The sequence below is a fragment of the Arachis hypogaea genome, chromosome 17 (genome assembly GCF_003086295.3).
Source record: "Arachis hypogaea cultivar Tifrunner chromosome 17, arahy.Tifrunner.gnm2.J5K5, whole genome shotgun sequence".
NCBI classification, from domain to species: domain Eukaryota; kingdom Viridiplantae; phylum Streptophyta; class Magnoliopsida; order Fabales; family Fabaceae; genus Arachis; species Arachis hypogaea.
In genome coordinates this window covers 51,415,637-51,430,539 of record NC_092052.1, presented here as the reverse complement: position 1 = coordinate 51,430,539, position 14,903 = coordinate 51,415,637, and the positions used below count along the sequence as shown (strand labels likewise).

General features: G+C 31.1%; 1 protein-coding gene across 1 annotated transcript; it reads left to right on the top strand.

Moving 5' to 3' along the window:
• The first annotated feature begins 6,774 nt into the window (after nt 1-6,774).
• Nucleotides 6,775-14,395, top strand: LOC112765509 (phospho-2-dehydro-3-deoxyheptonate aldolase 1, chloroplastic). Its single transcript, XM_025811406.3, has 5 exons — nt 6,775-7,641; nt 8,919-9,196; nt 11,678-11,954; nt 12,397-12,642; nt 13,882-14,395. The coding sequence occupies exons 1-5, from the start codon at nt 7,075-7,077 to the stop codon at nt 14,149-14,151; spliced, it is 1,638 nt and encodes a 545-aa protein (XP_025667191.1). The 5' UTR covers nt 6,775-7,074; the 3' UTR covers nt 14,152-14,395.
• Nucleotides 14,396-14,903: the final 508 nt, after the last annotated feature.

Genomic DNA, 14,903 nt, shown 5'->3' with positions numbered 1-14,903 from the left:
GTTTTTTTTTTTTAATTTTACGAATTTTAAATCCTAACCTAACCCATCCTTTATAACGAGTTTCACGAATTGATTCGGCTGGTTCAATTTATTTTACCAGTCCCATCATTGGTCATCTTATTTGGATCATAATCTAATTTTTAGTATAAAATGAGTTTGAAAATCAGGATACTCAAAAAGGTAGAAGTAATTTAATAATCTAAACCAATTTGGTTAACCCAGATTATCATAATTATCTGATGAGCAAAGTTAAATGATTAAAAAATTTATTATTTTTTGTTAATATTTGACTAACTCTAAATACTAAAGACTAAATTTTAAACTCTAAATGAAAAATTCTATATTCTAATAATATAGAAATAAATAATTAATTTAGAGTATTGACTAAAATTGATAAAAAAAAAAAAGTATTTTCATTGCATGGCTTAATAATTATTAGAGGATAATCTTTTTTTTCTCTTTCAAATTGAAATCTTACATAAATTTTTGAATTTTATAAAATACTTATTTTATATATATGTAGTTTTGGTATCTAATAACATAAAAAAAAAGTTTTTTATTTTTATTTTTATAATTAATTTGTTTCTTTGAATACTAACATAACAAATTAAAATGCGATGCCGATGTGATGAGATATATTATATCAGTATTTAACTTGATGAAGCGAACTATATCATGGATTAAAATAAATACTTTTTAAATATAAGTAAATTAAAATTAATTTTTTCATAAAATTAAAACAAAAAAAAATAAATTAAATACAGTAATTTGTCATAAGTCATAACTCAAAGGCAACAGATTTCTTTTTTTCCTTCAGATAAAATAAAATAAAATAAAATTTAGGAGAGGGGTTGGTGCTCTAAGAAAAGGACTAACTAGAAATCTTAATATTTGCATACGAAAGTCTCTCCTCTGGTTGTTGAAAAGCTTTATAATAGTGATGTGAAATTCATTTACAAATTTTAATTATCCCGTTTCATAAATTCGACGATTCCCCTAAATATCTATTATATAAATTAAACTTATTTGCATGTCGCATGTTCCACAGGGTGCTTTGTTTGGTCGTTTTCTTTATTTTCGCGTGTTTATTAATACATTAAATAAGCGAAAATATCGATAACATTTTAATAGTTGAAAAATAAATTGATTGTATTTTGTACGACACAATATAGAGATGGCAAAATTTTTCAAAATGCAAAAATTTTTTTGAAAACTGTTCCAAATGGAGATTTGATTGTGAAATTTTTTTTTATGATGATGAAATGGGAGGCAAAATTTTTTGGAGGCAGGCGCAGGGACCAAGCAGGAATTCCCAGCTCGTTTCCGTTAATTCCCGAAATTCATAAATTTACTTAATTGTTCTTAATAGTTTATTTCTAATATATATTTTGTAGTCATTTCACATGCTATAAATATAAAGAGAGAGAGAGAAAGAGAGAGAAACCCAAAATTTCTAATCTTTATTTGCATAAGCCTTCTTTAACTCATAGATTCTTAACGTCACCCATAATCCATCCAACCTCTCTGCAGCCACCTCCTCGCCACTCTCCCGTCTCACTGCATTCTCACCCCTCACCGTTCCATCACCTTCACCGCAGTTCTCTATATTCGTTGCGTTCCTTTTCACAACTCTGTCGTTGTGTCCATTCTCTTCTCTGATGCTGCATCCCCCACCTCGTCCACTGCTCTGTGCTCCGGCTCGCTGTGGCGTCCCCCACTGCGTCATTTTGAAATAAGTCACCATCTTATTGTTTGGACTTTTGTATAAAATCTTGCTATTTTTGTATAGGATAGATACTTTCAGCTCTATTCCTATGAAAATTAATAATTAGTCAGAACTATAAGAGAGATGGAGAATGGAGTCCCTGCAAAAGATGGGATCTTATGGGGAATGGGAATGGGGAGCAATATTCCCCATGGCGAAAAACGGGGACGGAGAGCAAATCTAGGGACGGGGATAGGCGGATAGGGAGCAGGAAGGCATCCCCGGCCCTGCTCTACTCCGTTGACATCCCTAACACAATATGAAAATTATTTTTTTATGACACTAATTTTCATATTTAATTTTGATGATATGTAGAAGTGTGAGGGGTGGTGAAAAACACGCAATTATGAAGTTGACAGCATCTCGCAGGAGACAACATGCTGATGCTGACATCTTGCCGGGGGCGAGATTCTGTGATGGCAATACGTGTTTACGGACTAGTTCAGTATTTTGTTGTTCCTGTTACTCTAATTTATGCAAACCGCAAGAAAGCTCCACTACGGTATGCGTCCTGCATGTACTCTGGGTGTGGCCTTCTCCCACCTCACTCAACCACGTATAGCTTCCTTATTCTCTTTTAGCATTGTGGTTTTTCTCGCAGTGTGTATTGTTATCATAGTAACGAGTTACTGAATTTATGAGATTTAAAGTGAGTATTTTTATTTGTGATAATAGAAAGTGTAGTATATTTTATTTATGATAGTATTAAAGCTGCTTATTTGTGATAATGTTAAAGTTGTGTGAATTGTAAAGAGTGAGTGTAAAGTGTGGTTGAAAAATGGTTAAGTACTTTTTTCGTCTTTAACATCTTGAATCAAAATCAAAATTATTTTTGATTTTTTTTATTATTAATATCATCTTCAATGTTAAAATTCGTTTTAAAACCATTTTTTTCACATAAAATGTTAATTACATAACAATTTTGTCCCATCATAAAATGTTAATAAAACATCCTCTTCCATCCACTAACTACCCCATCATCATCATCTACTCATCACTATCACCATTATTACTCTCTCTCTCTCTCTCTCTCTCTCTCTCTCTCTCTCTCTCTCTCTCTCTCTCTCTCTCTCTCTCTCTCTCTCTCTCTCTCTCTCTCTCTCTCTCTCTCTCTCCATTTTCTAAGGCATTAAGGAACTCTGAGAAAGAATCAACACTGTTAAGAACACTCATAAAATAACCAAAGCCATGAAGCTCGTAGCCGTCAGGGTCCGATGAGCCCAAGAAGTCGTCCTAAACGGCAGACTTTTCGCCAAAATGCTCGTCGAAGTCTTGCAAGATATCAACTACCGTTTTCGAGATGATAATGGCATTGTCCCCCTTACGGACGTCAGGCTTGTCAACTCCGTCGCCCCTCATTATCGTCACTAAGACTGCGACCTCTTTGGTAGTTTCAGTAACACCGTCTTGAAGAAAGCTAAAACTCGGATTTAATAGTTACATAAGCTTGGCTTGAATTGCATAGAGAGAGAGAGAGAGAGAGAGAGAGAGAGAGAGAGAGAGAGAGAGAGAGAGAGAGAGAGAGAGAGGGTAATGGTGATGGTAATGAGCAGATGATGATAATGGATGGTTAGTGAGTGAAAGAGAGTATTTTTTAGGAAAAAATTGTCATGTAATTAATATTTCATGTAAAAATAATGATTTTAAAATAATTTCTAATGTTGAAGATAATATTAATAAAAAAAAAATGTCAGAGACAATTTTGATTTTTTTTTCAAGATGATAGAGACAAAAATGGTATACTTAACCCTTTAAAAATATATATACACATTTTTTATGAAACTAATTATTTTCTTCTTCTCGATTTGTTGCCACAATTAGGGACTTAATTAAAATTTTAATAAAACTATAAGGACTGATAAAGTAATTAAACCTAACTTGATATTAGGGTGGAGTGTACTTTTAATCTTTAACATTTTAGATATATTTCAATTATATTCTTCAGGGTTAACATTGTTAATAGAGATACCGTGTGACTATCTTTAACTGATGTGTCAATGACAAGTCAGCATAAGATTGTCACATCATAAAATTACCCTCTAATCTAACCTAACCACTCCTAAATTCTAAGCATATTCTATCCCTAACTCCAATAATTTTCACTAAGGGTGATCATGAGTCCGATAAAGCCGAGTTTAACTTGGCTCAGATCCAACCCTAAATTATTTGTGGATTTATTTTTCAAACGTTACACGACTCTAGACTCGATGAAATTTCAAACATTTGGACCAAATTCATACCGAATCCGTTCTAGGTTTGTACCCGGGTCTTAGATCAGATGACAATGACAACAGATGTCCAGAATCCAAATTATGAACAACACAACAACACCATCAATGCAACATATTAAACAATATCAACATTACAACATATCACATATTAAAATTCCTTCAGTTTATTAGATAATTTATACTACAAAATCTAAAAAATCAGCAATAACTCCACAAAAGAAGAAAACCACAGATGACAACACAGAATACGGTAACAACAGCAAAGCAGATCATTAGCAGCAACGATGACTTATAATAGAGATAACAAAGCATATCTGAGGCAAAAAATGTTGGCAACAACGCATAAATGAGGTGGTAAAGACGATGCATAACGGATCGACAGCGAAGACTCAGAACAAAGGGAAGATTGGCACAGTGGGAACTGTAGCCACAACGACAGAGGGAAGGAGTGGAACGGTGATGCGCGAGCATCTTAAGCACTTTTCATTAGCATTTCTTATAGAAAAGTTGTGACTTTTGCTTAATAATTATATAATTTTCAAGGCTTTTCTATTAGTACTTTGATTTCCTTAGTTTCATGATTCTTGTAGGAAAATATTGGGAAAAGAGAAGCAAAATAACAAGGAGGAACCAAGATTTAAAGACAAGTGCAAAGAACATCCGTGGATGTTGTCAACCCTGACCTCTACACACTCCAATGATTATAACTTGAGTTATAGAGGTCCAATTGATACGGTTCTAGTAGCATTAGAAAGCCAACTTCCAGAGCTTTCCAACGATATATAATGTCTATACTTTTTCTATGGCATCATGGCACTAAATGCCGCGACATTGGCGCTTAGAGCCAAACCGCATCCAACAGCAATTCTTCTCAGGACTCCTGGCGCTAAATTCCACTCCTCTGGCATTTAGCACCCAACAGGCAGCAAGGAAGTGCATAATTGCGTAAAAAGAGGCACCAAACGCCACCAAAGTGGTGCCGAACGCCTATAACAGCACCATCCCCGAGAAATTTTTGTAATTAACGAAGACTTGAAGACACCAAGCTTAAATTATAAGGAAATTCACTAGTTAGTCAAAGAGTCATTAAAAAAAGATTTCAGATTTAAATGATTAGATTTGATTTTGATTTGATTTAGTTTGAATTTGAATTCTATATTTAGTCTTAGAGGTTTTACTATAAAAAGGAGACTTCCTTCCTCCCCAAGGATACACTCTCCCTCTCTTCCATCTAACACTTCTCATTAGTTTTAATTTTACTATTTTTTTATTATATTTTTTTTCTCAAATTTTTTGAATGAAAAAAATGAGAATAAATTAAATTTTTATAATTTTTTCTATTTTATCACCAAACAGAATATAAAAATACTAAATTCTGTATCTCTATATCCTTAAATTTTGTTCTTAATATGTTGTCTTGTCCTAATCTTAGAAACAAACGCAACTTTAATTCTTAATATTAGATCATTTTAGTAAATTTATAAAAAAAAATTATTCTGTTGACATAAATAATTTTAAAATGATAAGAATCTAATTATAAAATTAAAATTAATATAAAAAATGATTGAAATTTTTTTAAATAAAAAAACCTAATTATAATGTTAAAAAAATTATAAAAGACTAATAAAATAATTTAACTTATAAATAACATATAAGACAATACACATCATTATTAGATTTTGCGGGGTAAAAAAGCCTAAATTTAGATGCATGGTAAGCCAGGTCAGTTATCTCAACATAAATGCACGCAGTCGCACCTTCCGTCTCGTTAATAAAACAAAACAAAATTCCATTCAAATTAATTGGGCTGGGGTATGTCTCTATCGAATATAATTATTTATATTACATTGATAACAATAAATTAAACTAAGAAAAATTGTTGGTATTAACAATTTTTAGTGTTTTTAGTTATTATTTATTTAGTATAAATATTAAATTATTTTTAATAAATAAATTTTATTAATTTATGTATATAAATTTTAAAAAAATTTAAGTACAAACTGTATTGATTTATATATATAAAATTTTAATAAATATAAATATAAATTATATATTTATTATATATAAAATATTTATAAATATAGATATAAATTATATTTGTGTATAAGTTATATTAATATTTTTATTTTTTTGATATATAAACATAATAAACAGTAATATTATAAAAAGAATAATTAAAATTATTTTATTTAATTAATATTTATAATTATATATTTATTATATTTAAATTAAATAACTACTTTAACAAATGAATACTAAATAAAATATTTTAAAACTATTTGAACGATTTTTCTAATTGTTTTCAAAATATTATTGTTTATTAAGTTTTTATATAACTATACGTCTATACATATAAAATAGAAATTAGTAGGTGAAGCATATCAAATGTAATTAATAAATATTTATGTTAGTGTATACTAAAATTAGTTATTAATATTAATTATTAATATAAAATATATATTAAAATATAAATATATATTAAAAATAAATTAAAATAAATATTATAAAATTAATAAATTTTATAATTTATAATTATTAATTATTATTATTAATATTTTTAATAATATAAAATTATATTTAATAATATAAAATTATTTTTTTTTTATTTTATTAATTAAGTATTGATTAAATTTTAATAAAAATATTAATTTTTATATTTTTTATAAATAATATATATTTATATATAAATATATTAATAATTAATTTTAATGAGATGTAACATTTTTGTAATAATCAAGCAATTTGACTTGGTTGCCAGCTTTCCACTCTCCAAAAGTTTCCAATTATACCCTAAAGAGAACTGAGTTGACGAGAACACCCTTCTCCTCCCAACTACCACGCCGCGATCTCTCTCTACCCAACTCACTTACCCCCACACCAACAACCTCATAGAGCCATAGTTGCTCTCTTTTTTCTCTTATAAAACCTACCACAAACCTCCCTCATGCTCTTCAGGCACCTCTGAAAAAGTGTGACCTAAACCAAGAGAGAAATTGTTTTTTTTTTTTTTTTAAAAAAGGAATCTCCCGTAGATCCTTTCTCAGAGAAAAAGCCTACCCAAATCAGCAAGAAAGCATAATGGCTATCTCAACTTCCAACTCCCTCATCCCTGCAAAGACCCTAATGCCCCCAACAAACCACTCCCTATGCCCATCCACCAACAGCATCAGACCCGGGACTAAGCTCACTTCCAGGCCCATTCTAGCCGTCCATGCAGCCGAGCCCACCAAGAACGTTAACCCGGTGGTCTCCGACAAGCCGGCTGACAAGTCGCAGCCAGCATCCTCCGCAGTGGCAGCTGCAGCCGCAACCGCTCCGGCTCGTAACGCTGTGCAGGGAAAATGGACCCCGGACAGCTGGAAATTGAAGCGGGCACTGCAGCTGCCGGAGTACCCGAACAAGGAGGAGCTGGAGGCGGTGCTGAAGACGCTGGACGCGTTCCCGCCGATCGTGTTCGCCGGGGAGGCGCGGAGCCTTGAGGAGAAGCTTGGGGAGGCGGCGATGGGGAAGGCGTTCTTGTTGCAGGGTGGAGATTGCGCTGAGAGCTTCAAAGAGTTTAATGCTAACAACATTCGTGATACATTCAGGATTCTCCTCCAGATGGGTGCTGTATTGATGTTTGGTGGCCAGATGCCCGTCATAAAGGTACCTAACAAAAATTTCAATTCTAGAGTCAAAATCAATTGTGAGACATATTCAGAAGTAATTGTAAATCTCTTTGTTTCTTGTTATAAGAACTAACTGAATGTTAGTTACATACTAAAATTACTTATTAAATTATATATATATATATATTTAATTTATTTTTAATATATATTTTATATTTAATATGTATTTTATATAAATAATTAATTTTAATATATATAATTTATTGAAAAAATTAAAATTTAAAAATATTAGCTTTTTAATAATTGTTAATTAATTAGATGGGATTTCTTTTAACAGATTCAATTTATTGAAAACATAAAAATTTGATTTTCAATAAAATTTTTTCTTTGATTTTATTGCTTAATGGATGCCTTTCTCTTATTATTATTATTAATATTAATTTTTCGTTAATACATTTTTATACATTACATATTTAATTTTTTACTTAATATTCATTGCTATGTCATATCATTAAAAAAAGAGCAATGCTAGGGCGAGTAACTTTTGTGATTAGTAGCCATTAAATAGTCATCAATAATGATTTAATAATGTAAAATTGATATGAGATTTCATCCGATAGTTCACATTTTTCTGCTGGTTACAGGCCAAAATTTAATAAAACTGCTGACTCCCTAAACTTTTCCTTAAGAAAATATTTATATTCATATTATTATTTAAATAATATTTAATACAACACTTTTAGTATATAGTTTTTGGTATCTGTATTTAACTTATTTAGAAATTATAATAGAGACGTTGTGTGTATATATTTTGTTTGTTTAAAATGAGATATATAGAACTGATATAGAAACATGAAATTACTTGATGGTTGGTAGCTTTTTTTTTTCAATTTTTCAAACTTTTGTGTGTTGTTTTAAAATTATTTTTAGAAAAATACTAGAAAATCATAAGAATTTATTGTTTTTGCCATCAGTGTTTAAAATTATAGGATAAAGTATATGATTAGATTACTAGAATAAATAAATTAGACTAAAAAAATTGAGTTGATGATTAAGTAATGGCAAAAAGCAATAAATTTCGATGGTTTTTTAATATTTTTTTATTCATTCAATTTTCTTTTTTCGGATATATTTTTGTTCAATTCATTATAGAAGTTAAGTAAGTCACCAAAAAGAGAAGTTAAGTAATTTTGCTTGTAACTTTGTGTCACTACCTGGAATAGAATTAGTGGCAGATATATACAGACTCCAAAATATGAGTATTAAGGATGAACACAAAGATTATTGTCCATTTGTATGACAATGTGGTTGTAGGTGGGGAGAATGGCGGGTCAGTTTGCAAAGCCAAGATCGGACCCATTTGAGGAGAAGAACGGGGTGAAGCTGCCCAGCTACAGAGGTGACAACGTGAATGGAGATGCTTTTGATGAGAAGTCGAGGATTCCAGATCCACAGAGGATGATCAGAGCTTACTGTCAAGCCGCTGCCACTCTCAACCTTCTCAGAGCTTTTGCCACCGGTGGCTACGCTGCTATGCAGAGGGTCACTCAATGGAATTTGGACTTTACTCAACATAGTGAACAGGGAGACAGGTTTGTATGCTAGTTTGTTCTGTATTTCTTTCCACGCATTTCTTTCTATGCTCTTTATATTATCCTACCTAGCTAGTTAACTACTTAAAAACCTATAAATTAATGTATAATATGTAACGGTATAGAAAATGGATTCATTAGAGTATTTGGAATACAAACGAAAAGAGGTGATAATTATTTTGTTTAGAAAGTGGTGTCTAATTTATAAAAAAAGTTAAAAATTAATATTTAATTTAAAAAATACAAAAGTAAATAATGTTTAAATATTTAAAATATATTATAAAAAATAAATTAGACAAAATTTAGATACTAAGTAATAATAAACACCATATATTCCTAGGAAAATAATACTTTAGTTATAAGAAGAAATCCAGAGAGAAGGGAAAATGTGATAAGACATTTCACAATTTTAATATTCACTTTCTATTTACAATTTCTAATACTCATTTTTTTAAAATATTTTTGATAATATTTAATATTCAAACCTATTTCTGTTACTCGGGCTAAGCCCAGTTATATTCATTACACATACTTAATTAGTGATATAAATTATTTAAAAAAAATTAACATAATGTATTTACAATTAATATTTGATGCTCTAAGCAAAATTAGACAATTTTTTTTATACATTGCACATCAGCACATGACAAATTTTCGTTAACTCCTTGATCCGCTTTAGTGATAATCTATGCACAGATCTAGGTTGGCCATAGCTTATTTTGGTTGCCGTGTATATAGGGGTGGCAACACTACCCAACTTGCAGGTATCCACTCCGTCCCTATCCGTTCGGAATGGGTAATTATCCTCTCCCGCACCGAGGCAGATTTTAGCGGGACGGATTTTTGGGCGGGGCGGGACGGGGTCGTGTTTATGTTAAATCCGCTCCTATCCGCCCCGATATATATAATATATATTTTTAATATATAATATATGTAACATATATAAAATAATTAGTAAAGTGATTTATATTATATATAAATTTTTACTTTAATTTATGTTATGTATGTAAATGGTAATTATATAATTTTTAAAATTTAATTTTATTTGTTAGATTTAATAATTATAGGGGCGGGTAGGGGCAGGACGAGTACCTGTAGGGACGGGTTAGGGTTTAACATTTTACTACCCGCGAGTAGGACGGGACGGGTTTGATGCGGGTTTTTTGTAGGGCGGGGTGAGGTCGGGTAGAGCAAAAACCCGCCCGTACCCGCCCAGTTGCCATCCCTACGTGTATATAAGTTATTAAGGGTATTTGCTTTTAAAAAAAATATTTATTTTTTATTTTTTTAAAATATCTTTTTTTAATAGATAAAAATGATTTTATATTTAGATAGTTTTTTTAAAAGGGTTTTAAAATATTAAAAAGATCTTTTGTTTCTGTTTTTTTAAAAATAAGATATTGTTGGCTTTTAAAAAAAGTAAATAATTTATTTTTTTAAATAAAAGTATTTATTTTAAAAAATATATCCAAATATATTTAAAATTTAATAAAAGTATTATTTTTTATAAGAAATACTTTTCTCACTCAAATAAACCAATACCGGACACTAAAAATGCAAAATTTTCATACTTTAAAGAAAGCATAAGGAATAACTGAATCTTAAGGGGCTGTAAATGGGTACACGGTTCACATGGAAGGTGGATGGTGTCTAAGTGTCTTGGTGTTACTTACAAAAGAAGTGGACTTCAACAGTTACAACTTGTCCTCTCGTCTCAATTTTAGTCCACTATGAATGGCTATGTCCATCAGATCATCACACGTTTTTCACAAGGCTAAATCACTGTGAAAGAACAATGCTAGGGGCCAGCAACTTTTGTGATTGATAGCTATCAAATAGCCATCAATGATGATTTAATAGTGTGAGATTGGTGTGAGATTTTATCCAATGACTCACCTTTCTCTGCTGGTTACATGCTGGCCAAAATTCAACAAAACTGCTGCCCCTATACTTTTCCCACTAAAAAATTGTGTAGAGACAAAATGATATTAGATTATATGCATAATTATGTAGTTGGCATGACTACTGAATTTAATGGGGCACAAGTTTTGTTTATATGTATTGCTAATAACTTTTAATCTTTTATGGCATTTTATCACTGAAAAAAACTTTTATAGCATTTAACCAACCTGTATTGGTCAAATGGTTAATTACTTGTTCGTTTAAGTGTTGGAAACCCACTTATCTATACAATAACTTATTGGCTAGCTTGTAAATCTTTTAGTCGAGTTCAGATTCGTAACGAATTAGTCCTTTACCTGCTGGGTTAAAAGATATTGTAAGAAAAAAAAGCTTTTATTGCATTTAATTGGGGATATAAATAGCATAGAGATACATCCACCTATATTCAGGAGAAAAAAATATTTTGAAAAATAGTACATGTTTCTCTATCAATGTGAAATGCTTCCATTCTAGCAAACTTTTCTATGATAAGTTTGGCTTGGGTTGAAAATTAAATTTGTTCTATTTTTGGCATGGTAGGTACCAAGAGCTTGCTCACCGAGTTGATGAGGCCCTCGGCTTCATGGCCGCCGCAGGGCTCACGGTGGACCATCCTATAATGAAAACAACTGAATTCTGGACTTCACATGAGTGTTTGTTGTTGCCATATGAACAATCACTCACTAGGTTGGATTCAACTTCTGGACTCTACTATGACTGCTCTGCCCATATGCTCTGGGTTGGGGAAAGAACCCGACAATTGGATGGTGCCCATGTTGAGTTCTTAAGAGGAGTTGCCAATCCCCTAGGAATCAAGGTTGGCAAATGATTCTTATAAAAAATAGTATGTAAAAAAGATAAAGAATACTTTTTGTTTACGACCTTTACGATTTTTTTTTAAAAGAAAATATTTTAAAATTTAAATAGTTTAATTTTATTTAATTTTATCTTTAATGTTTTTTATTTGTATCAAAACTAATTTTATTTCTAACGTTTTAGATGAGTATTTTTGACACATATAAAAACATTTAGGATAAAATTAAATAAAATTAAACGTTAAAAAAATTACTAACGTTAAGGAAAAAAACATATTTTACCCATGTAATGTAAGCATCGAACTCATTTTTTGTTGTTTTTGACCAAATTGATACATCAAGATACTAATATAATAATATTAATGTATCAATTTGTTCGAAAGCATAAATCTTGAGTCTTAATGGCTTTGCTGATTTTGTATGTTGTTTTATTTAATGGTGTAGGTGAGCGATAAGATGGATCCAAATGAGCTAGTTAAACTCATTGATATCTTGAACCCACAAAACAAACCAGGGAGAATTACCATAATCACAAGGATGGGAGCTGAAAACATGAGAGTGAAGCTTCCACACCTAATTAGGGCTGTGAGGAAAGCAGGACAAATTGTCACATGGGTCAGCGATCCTATGCATGGAAACACAATTAAGGCTCCATGTGGTCTCAAAACTCGCCCCTTCGATGCCATCAGGGTACGATATGTTTGTCCTCTACTCCTATTCTCACTGTTTGCCGGTCCGACAATTTTTTTTATACTTAGATTTAACTATTTAAGTGTCACAACGATATTTTATTTTATACTTTTTAGAATATTTTCAAGTGTTCTACAAATACTAGTGTTTTAGTAATTTTAGTCATTCTTAATTTTATACATATATGTTATAGTTATAAATTTTTTTTTAAGTATTTCAAAAATACTGATATTCTAATGATTTTAGCTATTGATCTCAATAATAAAATTTATATATAATTGAGATCAATAACTAAAAATACTGAAATACTAATTTTTTTTGAATACCTCAAACTTTTTTTATTTTATAATAAAAATCAATGATTAAAATTACTAAAATAGCAATGTTCTTAAATATTTAAAAATTTTTCAATACTTTTATCCAATCATACGCAATATAGCTGTCTATAGTTTTACATTACTAGGAGGACACCAAAAATTAAACATTTTTTAAGCTGAATCTGCCAAAATAAGATTTTTCACTCTGGCAGTGATATTCTTTAATGGGTTTTCATTTCAAACTTCAAAATGAAAGAAGGAAAAGGTATCTGGTCTTACCTGGTGGGCTAGTGGGCTACCAAACTCTCTTAAGTTAAAATCTAATATATTTAGAGTGGGGTGGGTGAGGTAGTAGGTGAAATAGTGAGAAGTCTTCAAGTCTTTCTTTGTTCATTTTTTTTACCTTATTCTTTTGGTTTAGCGAAAAATGCAAAATTGATGTATATATTCGGCTCCATTTCTTTAATAGAAGGTGGGATTTAGACTCATTGGGACCCATGTGGTTGTGATTATAAATTCTTGCCCACTATAATAGAAAGAAACATCACAACTCACAAGACGTGTGTCACTCTTATTAGTGGAAAAACAGCGATTAACAATAATTTAGAAGTTGATTATGAATATGATCACTTTATTTAAAATAAAAATGTATGTTTAGCGTTTACATGATTGCATTCTATTCAACATACATGTCTAATATATTTACTCTTATTTAATAGATTATTATTTGAGGGTTTATTTATTATCATTTAATAGATTATTGTGTGAGGTTTTAATAAGACAGTGGTTTCTTTTGTACTTGCTTGACCACTTTTAAGTTTGAATTACAATGAATTATTTATGAAAAAGAGAAATCATATTACTCTCACTTGTAAATGGTACAACCAACCTATGATTAATAATATTATTGAATTTGGAACAGGCTGAAGTGAGAGCATTCTTTGATGTGCATGAGCAAGAAGGAAGCCACCCAGGAGGAGTTCACCTAGAAATGACGGGTCAGAACGTTACCGAATGCATTGGTGGATCAAGAACCGTCACATTCGATGACTTGAGCTCACGCTACCACACTCACTGTGACCCAAGGCTCAATGCTTCACAATCTCTTGAGCTTTCTTTCATCATCGCTGAGAGGCTCAGGAAGACTAGGATCAGAACACAGCAGCCCCTTACACCCGTAGAACAACTCTAAGAATATATATATATGGATGCCTTTTCAAACACCTACCTACAAACAAATATCTACCTTTTTTTTTCTTTCACGTAATGTGTAATTTGTGTATGGAGATGGAGAACCTAGTTAGCATGTTTTTCGTGTAACGTTTTATTTTGTCTCGCGTATAAGTGTAACTGCCCTGTAATGCGTTTGAGCTTTCCAAGGACAAGAGTACTTAATTAATTAATTTATTAATAAGAGGATTTTCTTGATTTTGTAATTCTTCAGGTAGGTTTTTTCGTTCTTCTTTTAAACATTACAGGACCAAAATATTGTAGTTTTTTAAAAAAGATTTTTTTAATTTTTTAATATTTTTATTTTTATTACTAAAAATTTGTTAAACACATCAAAAAATAAAAAAAATATATTTTTTATTAAAATAATAGCACCCAAACAAACACATAAGAATGGTGAAAATTCTCTAAGAGAGATCATTCGAAACGGAAATTCCTAGATGGAGAATTTTTATCGTGAAAATGGGGATGTGGGGATAAATTTTCCGGAGATAAGCATGGGAACCCGAGGGAAAATCCACTTCTTCAGCCTTCGCACACATTGTTCCTGGGTCCTTTATTCTCTGCTTTCCGGCATCGCTCTTCGCTCCTTTGTTACCTGATTCTCTTGCGTTGTCGCTGCTCCGTCGTTCCCATCGCTGCTCCATCATTCTCGCCCTGCTCCGTCGTTCTCACTGTTGCTTCATCGTTCCCCCATATCTCTGATGCTCTTCT